Source organism: Cherax quadricarinatus, chromosome 5 (genome assembly GCF_038502225.1).
Source record: "Cherax quadricarinatus isolate ZL_2023a chromosome 5, ASM3850222v1, whole genome shotgun sequence".
Lineage (NCBI taxonomy): Eukaryota > Metazoa > Arthropoda > Malacostraca > Decapoda > Parastacidae > Cherax > Cherax quadricarinatus.
This window is the reverse complement of record NC_091296.1, coordinates 55964014-55989452: the sequence shown is the minus strand read 5'-3', so window position 1 is coordinate 55989452 and position 25439 is coordinate 55964014. Positions and strand designations below refer to the sequence as shown.

Genomic DNA, 25439 nt, shown 5'->3' with positions numbered 1-25439 from the left:
CCAGACAGCACACCCCACCACTTTTCAAAAGCCTGAACTTGCTAAATATACAAGACTTACACTCACATTATTGTGCCTACTACATATACAAAATAGGGATGTATCGGATGTGAAAATTTAGATATGGTGGATGCGGATGTGTATTCGGATGTCTTACTTATTTTGCGGATGCAGATGCAAATGCGGGTATCTGCTTACAGTACAATTCGGATGCGGATGCGGATTGTGGATGTCACATCTTGACATCCTCTCAGATTCGGATGCAGATGCGGATTTTGCAGGATAGTCATAGAACACCATTTTTTTTTTTACCGTATGACAAATACTTTTGTTGAGTGAGTGACTGAACACATCGATTCCAGGCTGAGGGACTGATTATCTGAAACTCCTCTCCTTATGCATTCCTGCTTTGTATTGGACTGATGAAGCCACTGTGTGGCGATACGTTTCTTCAATAAAGATTCCCATATGTTGCATAAGTGTCTCAATTCTTCAAGCTGTCAGTTTCCAAACCATTTATTACATGTTTATTTGTATTTAACACCATTTCAACAATTTCACCATCACTCAAGGAATGCACAACAGGTGGAGTTATGTAGAGATGACTGACGCTACACACAAAAGAAAGAAGGAACACTGTAGCAAGCCTCCTGGCACATGCGAGGCAGGTCCAATTCTCCCACCTTGGATAATTTCAAATTTAGGTTGGATAAATACAAGAGTGTCTAGGTAGTAGGTTGGTAGATAGCAACCACCCAGGGAGGTACTACTGTCCTGCCAAGTGAGTGTAAAACGAAAGCCTGTAATTGTTTTACATGATGGTAGGATTGCTGGTGTCCTTTTTTCTGTCTCATAAACATGCAAGATTTCAGGTACGTCTTGCTACTTCTACTTACACTTAGGTCACACTGCACATGCATGTACAAGCATATATATGTATATATACACATCCCTCTGGGTTTTCTTCTATTTTCTTTCTAGTTCTTGTTCTTGTTTATTTCCTCTTATCTCCATGGGGAAGTGGAACAGAATTCTTCCTCTGTAAGCCATGCGTGTTGTAAGAGGTGACTAAAATGCCGGGAGCAAGGGGCTAGTAACCCCTTCTCCTGTATAAATTACTAAATTTAAAAAGAGAAACTTTCGTTTTTCTTTTTTGGGCCACCCTGCCTTGGTGGGATACGGCCGGTTTGTTGGAAAAAAAAAAAAATACAAGAGTGAGAGGAGTTGGATTTGAGTGGGACTTGCACGTGAGTAAATAGAATTATCAAAGCTTATTATGATCGAGGTTAGAACCTTGGGTAGCTGTAAAGAGAAATTGGACAAATATATGAGTGGGAGGAGATGAGTTTGATTGGTGTCATGGGTGCGGGAGTGAATTCTTGACTAGCTTTGGGTAGTGGTGGTTTTGATAAGGACCTGCCTTGTATGAGCCAGTAGGCCTTCTGGAGTGTTGCTCCATTCTTATGTTCTTATTGCTTGGGTAGTGTTTATTCTGTCAGTGGGTTGTATTTGTGAAGGACCTGCCTAGTATGTGTCAACAGACCTACTGCAGTGTTCCTTCTTTCTTATGCTCTTAGTTGGGTCAGGTCACATTCATTTAAGGAAATAAGAAAGAAGGAACACTGCAACAGACCTGTTGGCCCATACTAGGAAGGTCCTTCACAATCCATTCCACTAACAGAATATTTGCCCAACCTAATTTTCAATGCTACCCAAGCAATAAGCTTTGATAATTCTATTTACTCATGTGCAAGTCCCACTCGAATCCAACCCCTCTTACTCGTGTGTTTATCCAACCTAATATGTTTATCAAACATTATTTACATCCCCTATATTAATTCTTGTTTTCCATTCATACACCTCCACAGTGTGACTGACTGTGTGTGTCTCATACACACAGTCACACAGTCTCACACACACGGTCACACAGTCTCACACACACAGTCACAGTCTAACACACACAGTGGAACTTACACATGAATAGTTTCAAATTTAGGTTGGATAAATACAAGGTTGGATAAATACAAACCGCAAAAATGGATTCAAATTAGATAAGTTTAGATTTAGAAGGATATAGGAAAGTATTGGTTTAGTAATAGGGTAGTTGATGAGTGGAATGGTCTACCTAGTAGGGTTATCGAAATTACCTAAATCTGAAACTACCTTGAGTAGTTTCAAATTTAGGTTGGATAAGTACATGAGGGAGAGGGGTTGGATTTGAGCGGGACGTGCACGTGAGTAAATAGAATTGTCTAGGCTTATTGCTTAGGTAGCGTTTATTCTGTTAGTGGGTTGGATTTGTGAAAGACCTGCCTAGTATGGGGGAACAGGCCTACTGTTGGGAAATAAACATGCAAGCTGTGTAATTTAGGTTATAATATCCACCACATCCTCTTTGTTTGGGGCGGATGCTGATGCAAATGCGGATATATATTGGAACGTGATTGCGGATGTGGACGCGAATGCGGATATCTCATTTAGAAAAATAAGGATGCAGATGCGAATGTAAGAAATTGTGCAGATGTTCCGCGGGTGCGGATGCGGATATGGATATCCGATACATCCCTAATACAGAATATTAAACTCCAATATAAACCCTTCACTTAAACTTTTCCTTGATAGCTACAACAGAACGCACAGTCACAATACAAGGCACAAGGCACTCTTCAAAATCCCTTGTGTCAGTCTCTCACTATGCAAAAATGCAATGCAAATAAAGGGCCCAAAGATCTGGAATTCACTACCTGAACCAGAAAAGGATACCCCTGACTACTTATAAATTTAGGACTTTGCTTAAAAATCATCTCATCTCTCAATACTAACCAAACCAACCAAAACAACTTCAGTTATATTATATTATATGACCTCTAGTCTATTAAACATCTGCCAATCCATGATATATTACTACTTGAACCATTAATTGTAGTATTGTTTTTATTATGTGCAACTTCAAGATTATTATTCCTATAAACCTCCAGCTTGACTACCTTGCATTAGTATTAAGTAAATAAAGATTTAAATAAAAGTTAACCACTCTTATCTTGCCTAGATTTAAGTACTAGGATTAGTTTGCCCAAAATCCCCCGGCATGATAGTGGCTTCCTTTGTACTTAACAAATCAAAATTGTAATTGCACATTGTAACCTTTACAAAGATATAAAATCTTCATTCTTTATTCTTCATAAATTCCCCCAAATACAAGCATAGACTTATCCCTGAGATGTATAAAAAAATTAAGGATTTTTTGGTACAGTATCACAGGTTGACCTACATATGAAGTCATATTATATTTGGTGGGAGATGGCCGACTTGTTAAAAAAAAAATATATATATATATATATATATATATATATATATATATATATATATATATATATATATATATATATATATATATATATATTATATATATATTATATATATATATATTATATATATATATATATTATATATATATTATATTATATATACAGGAAGGCCCCGCTTTACGGCGTTTCACTTTACGGCGTTCCGCTAATACGGACATTTCAAATTATGACCAAAACTCGCTATACTGCTCCCCCCACCTGACTTTCTAATATGGTCACCGTGCCCCACCCTGTTTGTTTACATTCTCCATGAGCTCAGTAAGCACTAAGTCTCTCCATTTTGTCTGGAAACTCCAAAATTTCAAATGTTTTTAAAAGTTATTTCATATTTTATATATACTCTGATAATTATACTTATGTATACCTGTACCTAAATAAACTTACATACTGTGCTGGCATGCAGGTACACATTAAAATTGGTAAGTGTCTTATGTCTCCAGACGTCATATTAGTAATGATGATAATAATCATCGAGTCATTTAAATGTCGTATATTACGTTAATATACACATTTTCATTAATCCATCCATGATATTTTTTTCAAAATTATATAATAAACACGATGCATAACATATAAATAAGATAAATACACCCCACAGTAGAATAAATAAACATAAATGTGAGATGTGGTAGCAGACGACTTGCACAAGTGACGCCATATTAGAAATGATGATAATAACAATACTCACCGAGTCTCATTAAATGTCGTATATTACGTTAATATACACATTTTCATTAATCCATCCATGATATTTTTTTTTAAATTATATAATAAACACGATACATAACATAAAAAGATGATAAATACACCCCACAATAGAATAAATAAACATAAATATAAGATGTGGGAGCCACATAACTTGTACAAGTGACGGCAAGAATAACATTTTCTCTAATCTAACATAAGAGAAAATGTGTTACTGGGGGTAACTGTAGAAAATTATTCCTTTCGTATGTATGTAAGTAAGTTTATTCAGGTATACACAAATACAGTTACATAGATTATCATACATAACAACATACGTGTAGAGAACCTAGGATAACCCAAAAAAGTCAGTGTGACTTATTTCCATTGCCTTCACTCAGAGCTTCATTTCTTCTCAAAATGATGTTACATGAGAATGGGAGTGTTCTTCTTTATTAATTCTACCGTATCAATGTAGAGACAACCTGTACACAATGTAACTTGTACACAAACCAGACGTGTACACTTCGTTTGTTTACAAAACTTACCTTCGCCTGGTTTGTTTACATAACTCTGCGCCTGCCCCCTCTCATGTACTCATTCTTTCTCTCTCTCATTTATTCGTTTTATCTCATTTACTTACTCCTGACCCTTCATTAAGACTACAAATATTTTAAGGTAAGTAATGAGTGAACTGTATATACATTTTATCGCTCTGGGATGCTTAAATATCATAGAATAGTATGTGTGGGTGGGGTGGCCTGGTAAGGTAGCCTGGCTATTACCATATGTACCACACTTGATTTCTTACAATAAATACTACTTGTCTCACCCTAGATTAAGACTATAAATATTTTAAGGTAAGTAATGAGTGCACTATGTGTGTATTGTACTTTTTTATTGTTTTTTGATGCCTGGTTCTATTGCTAACTTAATATATGTTAGTGTAAACTTGTTATCTAGTGTTTGTATGCATTTATAAGTGGAAAAAAAGGGTGTTCCACTTTACGGCGATTTCCGCTTTACGGCGATAGCCTGGAACCTAACCTGCCGTATAAGTGGGGCCCTCCTGTATATATATATATATATATATATTATATAATATATATATATTATATACATATATATTATACAATATATATATATATATATATATATATACACACACAGTGGACCCCCGGTTAACGATATTTTTTCACTCCAGAAGTATGTTCAGGTGCCAGTACTGACCGAATTTGTTCCCATAAGGAATGTTGTGAAGTAGATTAGTCCATTTCAGACCCCCAAACATACACGTACAAACGCACTCACATAAATACACTTACATAATTGGTCGCATTCGGAGGTGATCGTTAAGCGGGGGTCCACTGTATATATACAGTGGACCCCCGGTTAACGAACTTTTTTCATTCCAGTAGTATGTTCAGGTGCCAGTACTGACCGAATTTTTTCCCATAAGGAATATTGTGAAGTAGATTAGTCCATTTCAGACCCCCAAACATACACGTACAAACGCACTTACATAAATACACTTACATAATTGGTCGCATTTGGAGGTGATCGTTAAGCGGGGGTCCACTGTATATATAATATATATATATATATATATATATATATATATATATATATATATATATATATAATTATATATATATATAATTATATATATATATATATATATTTTTATTATTTTTTTTTTTTTTTTTTTTTTTTTTTATTATCACACTGGCCGATTCCCACCAAGGCAGGGTGGCCCGAAAAAGAAAAACTTTCACCATCATTCACTCCATCACTGTCTTGCCAGAAGGGTGCTTTACACTACAGTTTTTAAACTGCAACATTAACACCCCTCCTTCAGAGTGCAGGCACTGTACTTCCCATCTCCAGGACTCAAGTCCGGCCTGCCGGTTTCCCTGAATCCCTTCATAAATGTTACTTTGCTCACACTCCAACAGCACGTCAAGTATTAAAAACCATTTGTCTCCATTCACTCCTATCAAACACGCTCACGCATGCCTGCTGGAAGTCCAAGCCCCTCGCACACAAAACCTCCTTTACCCCCTCCCTCCAACCCTTCCTAGGCCGACCCCTACCCCGCCTTCCTTCCACTACAGACTGATACACTCTTGAAGTTATTCTGTTTCGCTCCATTCTCTCTACATGTCCGAACCACCTCAACAACCCTTCCTCAGCCCTCTGGACAACAGTTTTGGTAATCCCCCAGTACCAACAATACCACCAGTCCGATAACATTCTTCTTTGCAAATATACAGGGTCTAAAGCCAGCTACAAACAACAAAATACCTTTCATCCGTGGACTGCTTGCAGAGGCAAAGGCAATGTTCGCGGCTTTCACTGAGACCCACATAAAGGATCACTTGGACAACGAAGTATGGATCCCAGGTTACAACCTATACAGATGTGACAGAGTGAACAGGCAAAAGGGGGGGGTTGGCCTGTACATTGCAGAGTCACTTGTTTGCACAGAACTGCTTAATGCCTCAAATGACGTAGTGGAAGTTTTAGCAGTAAAGGTCGAGAACCAAAACCTAGTCATTGTGGTAGTCTACAAGCCTCCGGATGCAACATCCCAGCAATTCCAGGAACAGCTGTTAAAAATTGACCACTGTCTGGAAAATCTTCCAGCTCCTGCACCCAACATCTTGCTCCTGGGGGATTTCAACTTAAGGCACCTAAAATGGAGGAATATAGCAAATAATATTGTTGCAGTAATAACACCAGGAGGCAGCTCTGATGAAAACTCACACTCACACGAGCTTTTAAATCTCTGCACAAAATTCAATTTAAACCAGCAAATAATAGAGCCTACAAGACTGGAGAATACACTAGACCTCATCTTCACTAACAATGATGATCTGATAAGAAATGTCACCATATCAAAAACAATATACTCAGATCACAACATAATTGAGGTTCAGACATGTATGCATGGAGCCCCAGACCGACAAAATGAGACTAGTCACGAGGGAGCATTCACCAAATTCAACTTCAATAACAAAAACATAAAGTGGGACCAAGTAAACCAAGTCCTAACCGATATAAGCTGGGAGGATATACTAAGCAACACAGACCCAAACTTATGCCTAGAACAGATTAACTCGGTGGCACTCGATGTATGCACAAGGCTTATTCCTCTAAGAAAAAGGAGGAGTAGATGTAAAATAGAAAGAGACAGGCGCTCCCTTTACAGGCGACGGAAAAGAATAACAGAGCGGCTAAAAGAGGTCAATATATCTGAAATGCGCAGGGAGACACTGGTCAGAGAAATAGCAAGCATCGAACTTAAGCTAAAAGAATCCTTTAGGAGTCAGGAATCGCGGGAAGAACTAAAAGCCATAAATGAAATCGAAAGAAACCCAAAGTATTTCTTCTCCTATGCCAAATCAAAATCGAGAACAACGTCCAGTATTGGGCCCCTACTTAAACAAGATGGGTCCTACACAGATGACAGCAAGGAAATGAGTGAGCTACTCAAGTCCCAATATGACTCAGTTTTTAGCAAGCCGCTAACCAGACTGAGAGTCGAAGACCAAAATGAATTTTTTATGAGAGAGCCACAAAATTTGACTAACACAAGCCTATCCGATGTTATCCTGACGCCAAATGACTTCGAACAGGCGATAAATGACATGCCCATGCACTCTGCCCCAGGGCCAGACTCATGGAACTCTGTGTTCATCAAGAACTGCAAGAAGCCCCTATCACGAGCCTTTTCCATCCTATGGAGAGGGAGCATGGACACGGGGGTCGTCCCTCAGTTACTAAAAACAACAGACATAGCCCCACTCCACAAAGGGGGCAGTAAAGCAACAGCAAAGAACTACAGACCAATAGCACTAACATCCCATATCATAAAAATCTTTGAAAGGGTCCTAAGAAGCAAGATCACCACCCATCTAGAAACCCATCAGTTACACAACCCAGGGCAACATGGGTTTAGAACAGGTCGCTCCTGTCTGTCTCAACTACTGGATCACTACGACAAGGTCCTAAATGCACTAGAAGACAAAAAGAATGCAGATGTAATATATACAGACTTTGCAAAAGCCTTCGACAAGTGTGACCATGGCGTAATAGCGCACAAAATGCGCGCTAAAGGAATAACAGGAAAAGTCGGTCGATGGATCTATAATTTCCTCACTAACAGAACACAGAGAGTAGTCGTCAACAGAGTAAAGTCCGAGGCAGCTACGGTGAAAAGCTCTGTCCCACAAGGCACAGTACTAGCTCCCATCTTGTTCCTCATCCTCATATCCGACATAGACAAGGATGTCAGCCACAGCACCGTGTCTTCCTTTGCAGATGACACCCGAATCTGCATGACAGTGTCTTCCATTGCAGACACTGAAAGGCTCCAGGCGGACATCAACCAAATCTTTCAGTGGGCTGCAGAAAACAATATGAAGTTCAACGATGAGAAATTTCAATTACTCAGATATGGTAAACATGAGGAAATTAAATCTTCATCAGAGTACAAAACAAATTCTGGCCACAAAATAGAGCGAAACACCAACGTCAAAGACCTAGGAGTGATTATGTCGGAGGATCTCACCTTCAAGGACCATAACATTGTATCAATCGCATCTGCTAGAAAAATGACAGGATGGATAATGAGAACCTTCAAAACTAGGGAGGCCAAGCCCATGATGACACTCTTCAGGTCACTTGTTCTATCTAGGCTGGAATATTGCTGCACTCTAACAGCACCTTTCAAGGCAGGTGAAATTGCCGACCTAGAAAATGTACAGAGAACTTTCACGGCGCGCATAACGGAGATAAAACACCTCAATTACTGGGAGCGCTTGAGGTTTCTAAACCTGTATTCCCTGGAACGCAGGAGGGAGAGATACATGATTATATACACCTGGAAAATCCTAGAGGGACTAGTACCAAACTTGCACACGAAAATCACTCACTACAAAAGCAAAAGACTTGGCAGACGATGCACCATCCCCCCAATGAAAAGCACGTTAAGAGACCATACAATAAGTGTCAGGGGCCCGAGACTGTTCAACTGCCTCCCAGCACACATAAGGGGGATTACCAACAGACCCCTGGCAGTCTTCAAGCTGGCACTGGACAAGCAGCTAAAGTCAGTTCCTGATCAGCCGGGCTGTGGCTCGTACGTTGGTTTGCGTGCAGCCAGCAGCAACAGCCTGGTTGATCAGGCGCTGATCCACCAGGAGGCCTGGTCACAGACCGGGCCGCGGGGGCGTTGACCCCCGAAACTCTCTCCAGGTAAACTCCAGGTAAACTCCCTCCTCCTAACTTCCAAACTACGAATTCTCTGCATTATATTCACACCACACATTGCCCTCAGACATGACATCTCCACTGCCTCCAGCCTTCTCCTCGCTGCAACATTCATCACCCATGCTTCACACCCATATAAGAGCGTTGGTAAAACTATACTCTCATACATTCCCCTCTTTGCCTCCAAGGACAAAGTTCTCTGTCTCCACAGACTCCTAAGTGCACCACTCACTCTTTTTCCCTCATCAATTCTATGATTCACCTCATCTTTCATAGACCCATCCGCTGACACGTCCACTCCCAAATATCTGAATACGTTCACCTCCTCCATACTCTCTCCCTCCAATCTGATATTCAAGGAGGGAGAGAGTATGGAGGAGGTGAACGTATTCAGATATTTGGGAGTGGACGTGTCAGCGGATGGGTCTATGAAAGATGAGGTGAATCATAGAATTGATGAGGGAAAAAGAGTGAGTGGTGCACTTAGGAGTCTGTGGAGACAGAGAACTTTGTCCTTGGAGGCAAAGAGGGGAATGTATGAGAGTATAGTTTTACCAACGCTCTTATATGGGTGTGAAGCATGGGTGATGAATGTTGCAGCGAGGAGAAGGCTGGATATATATATATATATATATATATATATATATATTGGCAGTTTGGAGGGATATGTTGTGTATCTTTATACGTATATGCTTCTAAACTGTTGTATTTTGAGCACCTCTGCAAAAGCAGTGATAATGTGTGAGTGTGGTGAAAGTGTTGAATGATGATGAAAGTATTTTCTTTTTGGGGATTTTCTTTCTTTTTTTTTGGGTCACTCTGCCTCGGTGGGAGACGACCAACTTGTTGAAAAAATATATATATATATATATATATATATATATATATATATATATATATATATATATATATATATATATATGTATGTATATATATATATATATATATATATATATATATATATATATATATATATATATATATATATATATATATATATATATATGCAAAACAACCACTCTGAAAGAATAGAGAAATTTCAAGCGCTTTCGTGACTACTCACATTATCATATAGTTCCTTGATAATGTGAGTAGTCACGAAAGCACTTGGAATTTCTCTATTCTTTCAGAATGGTAGTTTTGCATATTTTGAAATCACCTGTTTACTGTGATCTTATTGCATATATATATATATATATATATATATATATATATATATATATATATATATATATATATATATATATATATATATATATATATATGTATATATATATATATGTATATATATATATATATATATATATATATATATATATATATATATATATATATATATATATATATATATATATATATATATATATATATATATATATATATATATAAGTGAAACAAAGCTGAAGGGGGTGGGAGAGTTTCAATGGAGAGGAATAAATGGGATTAGGTCAGGGGTTTCAAATAGAGTTAGAGCTAAAGAAGGAGTAGCAATAATGTTGAAGGATAAGCTATGGCAGGAAAAGAGGGACTACAAATGCATAAATTCAAGGATTATGTGGAGTAAAATAAAGATTGGATGTGAAAAGTGGGTTATAGTAAGCGTGTATGCACCTGGAGAAGAGAGAAGTGTAGAGGAGAGAGAGAGATTCTGGGAAATGTTGAGTGAATGCATGGGGAGTTTTGAATCAAGTGTGAGAGTAATGGTGGTTGGGGATTTCAATGCTAAAGTGGGTAAAAATGTTATGGAGGGAGTAGTAGGTAAATTTGGGGTGCCAGGGGTAAATGTAAATGGGGAGCCTTTAATTGAGCTATGTGTAGAAAGAAATTTGGTAATAAGTAATACATATTTTATGAAAAAGAGGATAAATAAATATACAAGGTATGATGTAGCACATAATGAAAGTAGTTTGTTAGATTATGTATTGGTGGATAAAAGGTTGATGGGTAGGCTCCAGCATGTACATGTTTATAGAGGGGCAACTGATATATCAGATCATTATTTAGTTGTAGCTATAATTAGAGTAAGAGGTAGATGGGAAAAGAGGAAGGTGGCAACAACAACTAAGAGGGAGGTGAAAGTGTATAAACTAAGGGAGGAGGAAGTTCGGGCGAGATATAAGCGACTATTGGCAGAAAGGTGGGCTAGTGCAAAGATGAGTAGTGGGGGGGGGGGGTTGAAGAGGGTTGGAATAGTTTTAAAAATGCAGTATTAGAATGTGGGGCAGAAGTTTGTGATTATAGGAGGGTGGGGGCAGGAGGAAAGAGGAGTGATTGGTGGAATGATGAAGTAAAGGGTGTGATAAAAGAGAAAAAGGTAGCTTACGAGAGGTTTTTACAAAGCAGAAGTGTTATAAGAAGAGCAGAGTATATGGAGAGTAAAAGAAAGGTGAAGAGAGTGGTGAGAGAGTGCAAAAGGAGAGCAGATGAAAGAGTGGGAGAGGCACTGTCAAGAAATTTTAATGAAAATAAGAAAAAATTTTGGAGTGAGTTAAACAAGTTAAGAAAGCCTAGGGAAAGTATGGATTTGTCTGTTAAAAACAGAGTAGGGGAGTTAGTAGATGGGGAGAGGGAGGTATTAGGTAGATGGCGAGAATATTTTGAGGAACTTTTAAATGTTGAGGAAGAAAGGGAGGCGGTAATTTCATGCACTGGCCAGGGAGGTATACCATCTTTTAGGAGTGAAGAAGAGCAGAATGTAAGTGTGGTGGAGGTACGTGAGGCATTACGTAGAATGAAAGGGGGTAAAGCAGCTGGAACTGATGGGATCATGACAGAAATGTTAAAAGCAGGGGGGGATATAGTGTTGGAGTGGTTGGTACTTTTGTTTAATAAATGTATGAAAGAGGGGAAGGTACCTAGGGATTGGCGGAGAGCATGTATAGTCCCTTTATATAAAGGGAAAGGGGACAAAAGAGATTGTAAAAATTATAGAGGAATAAGTTTACTGAGTATACCAGGAAAAGTATACGGTAGAGTTATAATTGAAAGAATTAGAGGTAAGACAGAATGTAGAATTGCGGATGAGCAAGGAGGCTTCAGAGTGGGTAGGGGATGTGTAGATCAAGTGTTTACATTGAAGCATATATGTGAACAGTATTTAGATAAAGGTAGGGAAGTTTTTATTGCATTTATGGATTTAGAAAAGGCATATGATAGAGTGGATAGAGGAGCAATGTGGCAGATGTTGCAAGTTTATGGAATAGGTGGTAAGTTACTAAATGCTGTAAAGAGCTTTTATGAGGATAGTGAGGCTCAGGTTAGGGTGTGTAGAAGAGAAGGAGACTACTTCCCGGTAAAAGTAGGTCTTAGACAGGGATGTGTAATGTCACCATGGTTGTTTAATATATTTATAGATGGGGTTGTAAAAGAAGTAAATGCTAGGGTGTTCGGGAGAGGGGTGGGATTAAATTATGGGGAATCAAATTCAAAATGGGAATTGACACAGTTACTTTTTGCTGATGATACTGTGCTTATGGGAAATTCTAAAGAAAAATTGCAAAGGTTAGTGGATGAGTTGGAGAATGTGTGTAAAGGTAGAAAGTTGAAAGTGAACATAGAGAAGAGTAAGGTGATGAGGGTATCAAATGATTTAGATAAAGAAAAATTGGATATCAAATTGGGGAGGAGGAGTATGGAAGAAGTGAATGTTTTCAGATACTTGGGAGTTGACGTGTCGGCGGATGGATTTATGAAGGATGAGGTTAATCATAGAATTGATGAGGGAAAAAAGGTGAGTGGTGCGTTGAGGTATATGTGGAGTCAAAAAACGTTATCTATGGAGGCAAAGAAGGGAATGTATGAAAGTATAGTAGTACCAACACTCTTATATGGATGTGAAGCTTGGGTGGTAAATGCAGCAGCGAGGAGACGGTTGGAGGCAGTGGAGATGTCCTGTCTAAGGGCAATGTGTGGTGTAAATATTATGCAGAAAATTCGGAGTGTGGAAATTAGGAGAAGGTGTAGAGTTAATAAAAGCATTAGTCAGAGGGCAGAAGAGGGGTTGTTGAGGTGGTTTGGTTATTTAGAGAGAATGGATCAAAGTAGAATGACATGATCAGAATATAAATCTATAGGGGAAGGAAAGAGGGGTAGGGGTCGTCCTCGAAAGGGTTGGAAAGAGGGGATAAAGGAGGTTTTGTGGGCGAGGGGCTTGGACTTCCAGCAAGCGTGCATGAGCGTGTTAGATAGGAGTGAATGGAGACGAATGATACTTGGGACCTGACGATCTGTTGGAGTGTGAGCAGGGTAATATTTAGTGAAGGGATTCAGGGAAACCGGTTATTTTCATATAGTCGGACTTGAGTCCTGGAAATGGGAAGTACAATGCCTGCACTTTAAAGGAGGGGTTTGGGATATTGGCAGTTTGGAGGGATATGTTGTGTATCTTTATACGTATATGCTTCTAGACTGTTGTATTCTGAGCACCTCTGCAAAAACAGTGATAATGTGCGAGTGTGGTGAAAGTGTTGAATGATGATGAAAGTATTTTCTTTTTGGGGATTTTCTTTCTTTTTTTTGGGTCACCCTGCCTCGGTGGGAGACGACCAACTTGTTGAAAAAAAAAAAAAAATAAATATATATATATACATATATATACTATATATATACATATATATACTATATATATATATATATATATATATTTTTTTTTTTTTTCAACAAGTCGGCCGTCTCCCACCGAGGCAGGGTGACCCAAAAAAAGAAAGAAAATCCCCAAAAAGAAAATACTTTCATCATCATTCAACACTTTCACCACACTCGCACATTATCACTGTTTTTGCAGAGGTGCTCAGAATACAACAGTCTAGAAGCATACACATATAAAGATACACAACATATCCCTCCACACTGCCAATATCCCAAACCCCTCCTTTAAAGTGCAGGCATTGTACTTCCCATTTCCAGGACTCAAGTCCGACTATATGAAAATAACCGGTTTCCCTGAATCCCTTCACTAAATATTACCCTGCTCACACTCCAACAGATCGTCAGGTCCCAAGTACCATTCGTCTCCATTCACTCCTATCTAACACGCTCACGCACGCTTGCTGGAAGTCCAAGCCCCTTGCCCACAAAACCTCCTTTACCCCCTCTCTCCAACCCTTTCGAGGACGACCCCTACACCGCCTTCCTTCCCCTATAGATTTATATGCTTTCCATGTCATTCTACTTTGATCCATTCTCTCTAAATGACCAAACCACCTCAACAACCCCTCTTCTGCCCTCTGACTAATACTTTTATTAACTCCACACCTTCTCCTAATTTCCACACTCCGAATTTTCTGCATAATATTTACACCACACATTGCCCTTAAACAGGACATCTCCACTGCCTCCAACTGTCTCCTCGCTGCTGCATTTACCACCCAAGCTTCACACCCATATAAGAGTGTTGGTACTACTATACTTTCATACATTCCCTTCTTTGCCTCCATAGATAACGTTTTTTGACTCCACATATACCTCAACGCACCACTCACCTTTTTTCCCTCATCAATTCTATGATTAACCTCATCCTTCATAAATCCATCCGCCGACACGTCAACTCCCAAGTATCTGAAAACATTCACTTCTTCCATACTCCTCCTCCCCAATTTGATATCCAATTTTTCTTTATCTAAATCATTTGACACCCTCATCACCTTACTCTTTTCTATGTTCACTTTCAACTTTCTACCTTTACACACATTCCCAAACTCATCCACTAACCTTTGCAATTTTTCTTTAGAATCTCCCATAAGCACAGTATCATCAGCAAAAAGTAACTGTGTCAATTCCCATTTTGAATTTGATTCCCCAAAATTTAATCCCACCCCTCTCCCAAACACCCTAGCATTTACTTCCTTTACAACCCCATCTATAAATATATTAAACAACCATGGTGACATTACACATCCCTGTCTAAGACCTACTTTTACCGGGAAGTAGTCTCCCTCTCTTCTACACACCCTAACCTGAGCCTCACTATCCTCATAAAAACTCTTTACAGCATTTAATAACTTACCACCTATTCCATATACTTGCAACATCTGCCACATTGCTCCTCTATCCACTCTATCATATGCCTTTTCTAAATCCATAAATGCAATAAAAACTTCCCTACCTTTATCTAAATACTGTTCACATATATGCTTCAATGTAAACACTTGATCTACACATCCCCTACCCACTCTGAAACCTCCTTGCTCATCCGCAATCCTACATTCTGTCTTACCTCTAATTCTTTCAATTATAACCCTACCGTACACTTTTCCTGGTATACTCAGTAAGCTTATTCCTCTATAATTTTTACAGTCTCTTTTGTCCCCTTTCCCTTTATATAAAGGGACTATACATGCTCTCCGCCAATCCCTAGGTACCTTCCCCTCTTTCATACATTTATTAAACAAAAGTACCAACCACTCCAACACTATATCCCCCCCTGCTTTTAACATTTCTGTCATGATCCCATCAGTTCCAGCTGCTTTACCCCCTTTCATTTTACGTAATGCCTCACGTACCTCCCCCACACTTACATTCTGATCTTCTTCACTCCTAAAAGATGGTATACCTCCCTGACCAGTGCATGAAATTACTGCTTCTGTTTCTTCCTTAACATTTAAAAGTTCCTCAAAATATTCTCGCCATCTACCCAATACCTCCATCTCCCCATCTACTAACTCCCCTACTCTGTTTTTAACTGACAAATCCATATTTTCCCTAGGCTTTCTTAACTTGTTTAACTCACTCCAAAATTTTTTCTTATTTTCATTAAAATTTCTTGACAATGCCTCTCCCACTCTATCATCTGCTCTCCTTTTGCACTCTCTCACCACTCTCTTTACCTTTCTTTTACTCTCCATATACTCTGCTCTTCTTATAACACTTCTGCTTTGTAAAAACCTCTCATAAGCTACCTTTTTCTCTTTTATCACACCCTTTACTTCATCATTCCACCAATCACTCCTCTTTCCTCCTGCTCCCACCCTCCTATAACCACAAACTTCTGCCCCACATTCTAATACTGCATTTTTAAAACTATTCCAACCCTCTTCAACCCCCCCACTACTCATCTTTGCACTAGCCCACCTTTCTGCCAATAGTCGCTTATATCTCACTCGAACTTCCTCCTCCCTTAGTTTATACACTTTCACCTCCCTCTTACTTGTTGTTGCCACCTTCCTCTTTTCCCATCTACCTCTTACTCTAACTGTAGCTACAACTAAATAATGATCCGATATATCAGTTGCCCCTCTATAAACATGTACATCCTGGAGCCTACCCATCAACCTTTTATCCACCAATGCATAATCTAATAAACTACTTTCATTACGTGCTACATCATACCTTGTATATTTATTTATCCTCTTTTTCATAAAATATGTATTACTTATTACCAAATTTCTTTGTACACATAGCTCAGTTAAAGGCTCCCCATTTACATTTACCCCTGGCACCCCAAATTTACCTACTACTCCCTCCATAACATTTTTACCCACTTTAGCATTGAAATCCCCAACCACCATTACTCTCACACTTGATTCAAAACTCCCCACGCATTCACTCAACATTTCCCAAAATCTCTCTCTCTCCTCTACACTTCTCTCTTCTCCAGGTGCATACACGCTTATTATAACCCACTTTTCACATCCAATCTTTATTTTACTCCACATAATCCTTGAATTAATACATTTATAGTCCCTCTTTTCCTGCCATAGCTTATCCTTCAACATTATTGCTACTCCTTCTTTAGCTCTGACTCTATTTGAAACCCCTGACCTAATCCCATTTATTCCTCTCCACTGAAACTCTCCCACCCCCTTCAGCTTTGTTTCACTTAAAGCCAGGACATCCAGCTTCTTCTCATTCATAACATCCACAATCATCTCTTTCTTATCATCTGCACAACATCCACGCACATTCAGACTTCCCACTTTGACAATTTTCTTCTTCTTATTCTTTTTAGTAATCTTTACAGGAAAAGGGGTTACTAGCCCATTGTTCCCGGCATTTTAGTTGACTTTTACAACACGCATGGCTTACGGAGGAAAGATTCTTATTCCACTTCCCCATGGATATAAAAGGAAAATTAATAAGACCAAGAACTATTAAGATAAAATCAAAGAAAACTCAGATGAGTGTGTATAAATAAATGTGTACATGTATGTGTAGTGTGACCTAAGTGTAAGTAGAAGTAGCAAGACATGCCTGTAATCTTGCATATTTATGAGACAGACAAAAGACATCAGCAATCCTACCATCATGTAAAACAATCACAGGCTTTCGTTTTACACTCACTTGGCAGGACGGTAGTACCTCCCTGGGTGGTTGCTGTCTACCAACCTACTACTTTATATATATATATATATATATATATATATATATATATATATATATATATATATATATATATATATATATATATATATATGAGATGTTATCAACAAATTTTGTTGAAAATAAGAAAAAGTTTTGGAGTGAGATTAACAAGTTAAGAAAGCCTAGAGAACAAATGGATTTGTCAGTTAAAAATAGGAGAGGAGAGTTATTAAATGGAGAGTTAGAGGTATTGGGAAGATGGAAGGAATAGTTTGAGGAATTGTTAAATGTTGATGAAGATAGGGAAGCTGTGATTTCGTGTATAGGGCAAGGAGGAATAACATCTTGTAGGAGTGAGGAAGAGCCAGTTGTGAGTGTGGGGGAAGTTCGTGAGGCAGTAGGTAAAATGAAAGGGGGTAAGGCAGCCGGGATTGATGGGATAAAGATAGAAATGTTAAAAGCAGGTGGGGATATAGTTTTGGAGTGGTTGGTGCAATTATTTAATAAATGTATGGAAGAGGGTAAGGTACCTAGGGATTGGCAGAGAGCATGCATAGTTCCTTTGTATAAAGGCAAAGGGGATAAAAGAGAGTGCAAAAATTATAGGGGGATAAGTCTGTTGAGTGTACCTGGTAAAGTGTATGGTAGAGTTATAATTGAAAGAATTAAGAGTAAGACGGAGAATAGGATAGCAGATGAACAAGGAGGCTTTAGGAAAGGTAGGGGGTGTGTGGACCAGGTGTTTACAGTGAAACATATAAGTGAACAGTATTTAGATAAGGCTAAAGAGGTCTTTGTGGCATTTATGGATTTGGAAAAGGCGTATGACAGGGTGGATAGGGGGGCAATGTGGCAGATGTTGCAAGTGTATGGTGTAGGAGGTAGGTTACTGAAAGCAGTGAAGAGTTTTTACGAGGATAGTGAGGCTCAAGTTAGAGTATGTAGGAAAGAGGGAAATTTTTTCCCAGTAAAAGTAGGCCTTAGACAAGGATGTGTGATGTCACCGTGGTTGTTTAATATATTTATAGATGGGGTTGTAAGAGAAGTAAATGCGAGGGTCTTGGCAAGAGGCGTGGAGTTAAAAGATAAAGAATCACACACAAAGTGGGAGTTGTCACAGCTGCTCTTTGCTGATGACACTGTGCTCTTGGGAGATTCTGAAGAGAAGTTGCAGAGATTGGTGGATGAATTTGGTAGGGTGTGCAAAAGAAGAAAATTAAAGGTGAATACAGGAAAGAGTAAGGTTATGAGGATAACAAAAAGATTAGGTGATGAAAGATTGAATATCAGATTGGAGGGAGAGAGTATGGAGGAGGTGAACGTATTCAGATATTTGGGAGTGGACGTGTCAGCGGATGGGTCTATGAAAGATGAGGTGAATCATAGAATTGATGAGGGAAAAAGAGTGAGTGGTGCACTTAGGAGTCTGTGGAGACAAAGAACTTTGTCCTTGGAGGCAAAGAGGGGAATGTATGAGAGTATAGTTTTACCAACGCTCTTATATGGGTGTGAAGCGTGGGTGATGAATGTTGCAGCGAGGAGAAGGCTGGAGGCAGTGGAGATGTCATGTCTGAGGGCAATGTGTGGTGTGAATATAATGCAGAGAATTCGTAGTTTGGAAGTTAGGAGGAGGTGCGGGATTACCAAAACTGTTGTCCAGAGGGCTGAGGAAGGGTTGTTGAGGTGGTTCGGACATGTAGAGAGAATGGAGCGAAACAGAATGACTTCAAGAGTGTATCAGTCTGTAGTGGAAGGAAGGCGGGGTAAGGGTCGGCCTAGGAAGGGTTGGAGGGAGGGGGTAAAGGAGGTTTTGTGTGCGAGGGGCTTGGACTTCCAGCAGGCATGCGTGAGCGTGTTTGATAGGAGTGAATGGAGACAAATGGTTTTTAATACTTGACGTGCTGTTGGAGTGTGAGCAAAGTAACATTTATGAAGGGATTCAGGGAAACCGGCAGGCCGGACTTGAGTCCTGGAGATGGGAAGTACAGTGCCTGCACTCTGAAGGAGGGGTGTTAATGTTGCAGTTTAAAAACTGTAGTGTAAAGCACCCTTCTGGCAAGACAGTGATGGAGTGAATGATGGTGAAAGTTTTTCTTTTTCGGGCCACCCTGCCGTGGTGGGAATCGGCCGGTGTGATAATAAAAAAAAAATAATATATATATATATATATATATGTATATATATATATATATGTATATATATGTATATGTATATATATATATATACATATATATATATATATACATATATACATATATACATACATACACAGTAGGTATTTTGCTACATTTTTATTATAATTATGAAATTTTGAAAATTACACACACACAGAAAATGTTATCTCTGTATACCCAGGTTACACTCGTAACACTGGTTATGCAAGTGTTCCATGGTCACACTTGGTCCAGTCAGGCAGAAAGTGCAGTGGTAGCAGCAAGTAAATGTGTCAACCAGTGGGCAGCATTCTGTATGGCCCGACAGGCATCAAGGTTAGTGGAAATTTTTGATAAACCTTTGCATTTTGTTTGAAAGAGGTTTTGCTCTTAATGTATTCCTTAAAATTATAACATAGAAAATAAATGTGTATACAGTGGTACCTTGAGTTACGAACTTAATTCGTTCCAGAAGGCTGTTCAAGTGCCGATACCGAACGAATTTGTTTTCATAAGAAATAATGTAAATTAGATTAGTCCGTTTCAGACCCCCCAAAAATACACTTACAGATGCACTTACTAAAATACACTTACATAATTGTTTGAGTTGGGAGCTGTTCGAAACTCGAGGTACCACTGTACTTGGAAAACTAAACAGTGCTGTATTTATAGTATTAATTTTGTATGCAGTAAAAAATTATGTTTACAGGTTTAGGAACATTGTATAGTTCATTATTAAGTATTGAAGCTTAATAGACAATTTTTTTTTATTAGTTTCTATTCTTTTAGCACTTTTCTCAGCATTCAGTTAATGTTTATTTAAATTAGATATGGCCACCATAACTTGGCTGCTGGGATGTATGGAGTACTTAGTTGGCGGGTGTGTTCTGACCAACAACATTTCTGGGTTTCTGCTCTGGGTGAGGTGAGTCGTGGTGAAGCCAGCCCAGCAGCTCCTGGTGACCGTGCTGACAATCTCACAGCAGCCAACACTCATCTTCACAGAGCACTTTCAGCTCTTAAGGTATTGTAGTGTACAGTGTGATAATTCAGATACATTAATGTGCCTCATTGTATTACAGTCATGAAGGATACTTACAATAGCTGCCCTTCAAGCATCCATCTGTATCGAAGTCAAGAAGCTGAGTACTATAATACCTGTACAAGTTTTAAAGTTGAGATTCATGGATATTTTTATTCAGTAATTTCTCTTTTGTTTGGGCTAAACATTCCTTGTGGTGTCTAAATTGTAAAAACATTAAAATAATTATTAAAAAGCTCTCTCTCTCTCTTATTAGGAAACAATTCAAAATTAAGGATTTTCCAAATGAAAATTAGAAATCACACTACTCCTTGTATGTACTAAATTTGTAAGCACTAGACATTGCAGATCAAAACTATTTGTAGGTTTTTAACAGATGTGCTTAATGGATATGATACCTTATACCTAATTGTATTTTTTCTTTTGAATTTTAATATTAGCAATACTAGAGGCAGGGTGACCCAAAAAAGAAAGAAAATCCCCAAAAAGAAAATACTTTCATCATCATTCAACACTTTCACCACACTCGCACATTATCACTGTTTTTGCAGAGGTGCTCAGAATACAACAGTCTAGAAGCATACACATATAAAGATACACAACATATCCCTCCAAACTGCCAATATCCCAAACCCCTCCTTTAAAGTGCAGGCATTGTACTTCCCATTTCCAGGACTCAAGTCCGACTATATGAAAATAACCGGTGTCCCTGCTCACACTCCAACAGATCGTCAGGTCCCAAGTACCATTCGTCTCCATTCACTCCTATCTAACACGCTCACGCACGCTTGCTGGAAGTAAGCCCCTTACCCACAAAACCTCCTTTACCCCCTCTCTCCAACCCTTTCGAGGACGACCCCTACCCCGCCTTCCTTCCCCTATAGATTTATATGCTTTCCATGTCATTCTACTTTGATCCATTCTCTCTAAATGACCAAACCACCTCAACAACCCCTCTTCTGCCCTCTGACTAATACTTTTATTAACTCCACACCTTCTCCTAATTTCCACACTCCGAATTTTCTGCATAATATTTACACCACACATTGCCCTTAAACAGGACATCTCCACTGCCTCTAACCGTCTCCTCGCTGCTGCATTTACCACCCAAGCTTCACACCCATATAAGAGTGTTGGTACTACTATACATACATTCCCTTCTTTGCCTCCATAGATAACGTTTTTTGACTCCACATATACCTCAACGCACCACTACCTTTTTTCCCTCATCAATTCTATGATTAACCTCATCCTTCATAAATCCATCCGCCGACACGTCAACTCCCAAGTATCTGAAAACATTCACTTCTTCCATACTCCTCCTCCCCAATTTGATATCCAATTTTTCTTTATCTAAATCATTTGACACCCTCATCACCTTACTCTTTTCTATGTTCACTTTCAACTTTCTACCTTTACACACATTCCCAAACTCATCCACTAACCTTTGGTAATTGAATTTGATTCCCCATAATTTAATCCCACCCCTCTCCCAAACACCCTAGCATAGGAAACACACCCTAACCTGAGCCTCACTATCTTCATAAAAACTCTTTACAGCATTTTTGCTCCTCTATCCACTCTATCATATGCCTTTTCTAAATTTAAAAACTTCCCTTATCTACAATGCTTCAATGTTACTAGTAAGGTCATTTCTGTCATGATCCCATCAGTACCAGCTGCTTTACACCAAGGCAGGGTGACCCAAAAAAGAAAGAAAATCCCCAAAAAGAAAATACTTTCATCATCATTCAACACTTTCACCACACTCACACATTATCACTGCTTTTGCAGAGGTGCTCAGAATACAACAGTTTAGAAATATACGTATAAAGATACACAACATATCCCTCCTTGTATGTACTAAATTTTTTACCCACTTTAGTAAATCCCCAACCACCATTACTCTCACACTTGATTCACTAGACATTGCAGATCAAATCCAATCTATTTTACTCCACATAATCCTTGTAGGTTTTCCTTCAACAGATGTGCTTAATGGATATGATACCTTATACCTAATTGTATTTTTTCTTTTGAATTTTAATATTAGCAATACTAGGGTAATATTTGAGGAAATTTTTTTTTTAACAAGTCGGCTGTCTCCCACCAAGGCAGGGTGACCCAAAAAAGAAAGAAAATCCCCAAAAAGAAAATACTTTCATCATCATTCAACACTTTCACCACACTCACACATTATCACTGCTTTTGCAGAGGTGCTCAGAATACAACAGTTTAGAAGCATATACGTATAAAGATACACAACATATCCCTCCAAACTGCCAATATCCCAAACCCCTCCTTTAAAGTGCAGGCATTGTACTTCCCATTTCCAGGACTCAAGTCCGACTATATAAAAATAACAAGTTTCCCTGAATCCCTTCACTAAATATTACCCTGCTCACACTCCAACAGCTCATCAGGTCCCAGATACCATTCTTCTCCATTCATTCCTATCTAACACGTTCACTCACGCTTGCTGGAAGTCCAAACCCCTCGCCCACAAAACCTCCTTTACCCCCTCCCTCCAACCTTTTTGAGGACGACCCTTTCCCTGCCTTCCTTTCCCTACAGATTTATGCGCTCTCCATGTCATTCTACTTTGATCCATTCTCTTTAAATGACCAAACCACCTCAACAACCCCTCTTCAGCCGTCTGACTAATACTTTTATTAACTTCACACCTTCTCCTGATTTCCACACTCCAAATTTTCTGCATAATATCTACACCACACATTGCCTTTTGTTGATACAGGTATATCATGTATACTGCACTGATACTGCATCTCTTTAATCTTTCTTCTTTCTTTCAACACACCGGCCGTATCCCACCGAGGCGGGGTGGCCTAAAAGGAAAAACGAAAGTTTCTCCTTTTACATTTAGTAATATATACAGGAGAAGAGGTTACTAGCCCCTTGCTCCCGGCATTTTAGTTGCCTCTTACAACACGCATGGCTTACGGAGGAAGAATTCTATTCCACTTCCCCATGGAGATAAGAGGAAATAAACAAGAATAAGAACTAGAAAGAAAATAGAAGAAAACCCAGAGGGGATGTGTGTATATATATATGCTTGTACATGTATGTGTAGTGTGACCTAAGTGTAAGTAGAAGTAGCAAGACGTACCTGAAACCTTGCATATTTATGAGACAGAAAAATGGACACCAGCAATCCTACCATCATGTAAAACAATTACAGGCTTTCGTTTTACATTCACTTGGCAGGACGGTAGTACCTCCCTGGGCGGTTGCTGTCTACCAACCTACTACCTAGGATCTCTTTAATAATACTTATAAATTAGGATGTACGTACTTGCAACATCTGCCACATTGCTTCCCTATCCACTCAATCATATGCCTTTTCTAAATCCATAAATGCAATGAAAACTTCCCTACCTTTATCTAACTACTGTTCACATATATGCTTCAATGTAAACACTTGATCTACACATCCCCTACCCACTCTAGAACCTCCTTGCTCATCCACAATCCTACATTCTATCTTACCTCTAATTCTTTCAATAATAACCCTACCGTACACTTTTCCTGGTATAGTCAGTAAACAAATTCCTCTATAATTTTTACAATCTCTTTTGTCCCCCTTCCCTTTATATAAAGGAATTATACATGCTCTCTGCCAATCCCTAGGTACCTTCCCTTCTTTCATACATTTATTAAACAAAAATACCAACCACTCTAACACTATATCTCCTCTTGCTTTTAACATTTCTGTCATGATCCCATCAGTTCCAGCTGATTTACTCCCTTACATTCTACGTAATGCCTCACGCACCTCCCCCACACTCACTTCCTGCTCTTCTTCACTCCTAAAAGATGGTAAACCTCCCTGGCCAGTGCATGAAATTACCGCCTCCCTTTCTTCGTTGACATTTAAGAGTTCCTCAAAATATTCCCGCCATCTACCCAATACCTCCATCTCCCCATCTACTAACTCCCCTACTCTGTTTTTAACTGACAAATCTATTCATTCCCTAGGTTTTCTTAACTTGTTTAACTCCAAAAATTTCTCTTATTTTCATTAAAATTTCTTGACAGTGCCACTCCCACTCTATCATCTGCTCTCCATTTTCACTCTCTCACCACTCTCTTCACCTTTCTTTTACTCTCCATATACTCTGCTCTTCTTATAACACTCCTGCTTTGTAAAAACCTCTCATAAGCTACCTTTTTCCTATGTATCCATTAAATTTTAGAGCTGTGCTTACAGCTTGTAATCAAAACAATAAATGCTGCAGTGAGGAGGCGGTTGGAGGCAGTGGAGATGTCCTGTCTAAGGACAATGTGTGGTGTAAATATTATGCAGAAAATTCAGAGTGTTTGACATTATTCGGAAAGGTTTGACATTATGCCCTACCCAGTATGTCGGCAATTTTCAATGGTTCAACTTACGCCCATTTTGACTTACGACCAGTTGGTCAGAACCAAGCTCGTAAGTCAGATGGTACCTGTACTTTTGGCTGTCTTGAACGGATTATTTGGATTTCCATTATTTCTTATGGGGAAAATTAACCCTTTCAGGGTCTGTCCCGTAGATATACAGCTTCACGTTGAGTGTCCAAACCATAGATCTATGCCAAAATTCTAGCGCCGTCAAATTTA

General features: G+C 38.9%; 1 protein-coding gene across 1 annotated transcript in view; it reads left to right on the top strand.

Annotated features, from left to right (window-relative positions):
- defl (Integrator complex subunit 7) overlaps window positions 1–25439 on the top strand; it is a 66873-nt gene that overhangs the window by 24654 nt on the left and 16780 nt on the right. Inside the window, exons 12-13 of the mRNA XM_070102304.1 lie at window positions 19980–20113; window positions 20606–20801. Of these exons, the coding sequence (XP_069958405.1) occupies window positions 19980–20113; window positions 20606–20801 (330 nt within the window). The remainder of the gene's footprint in view (window positions 1–19979; window positions 20114–20605; window positions 20802–25439) is intronic.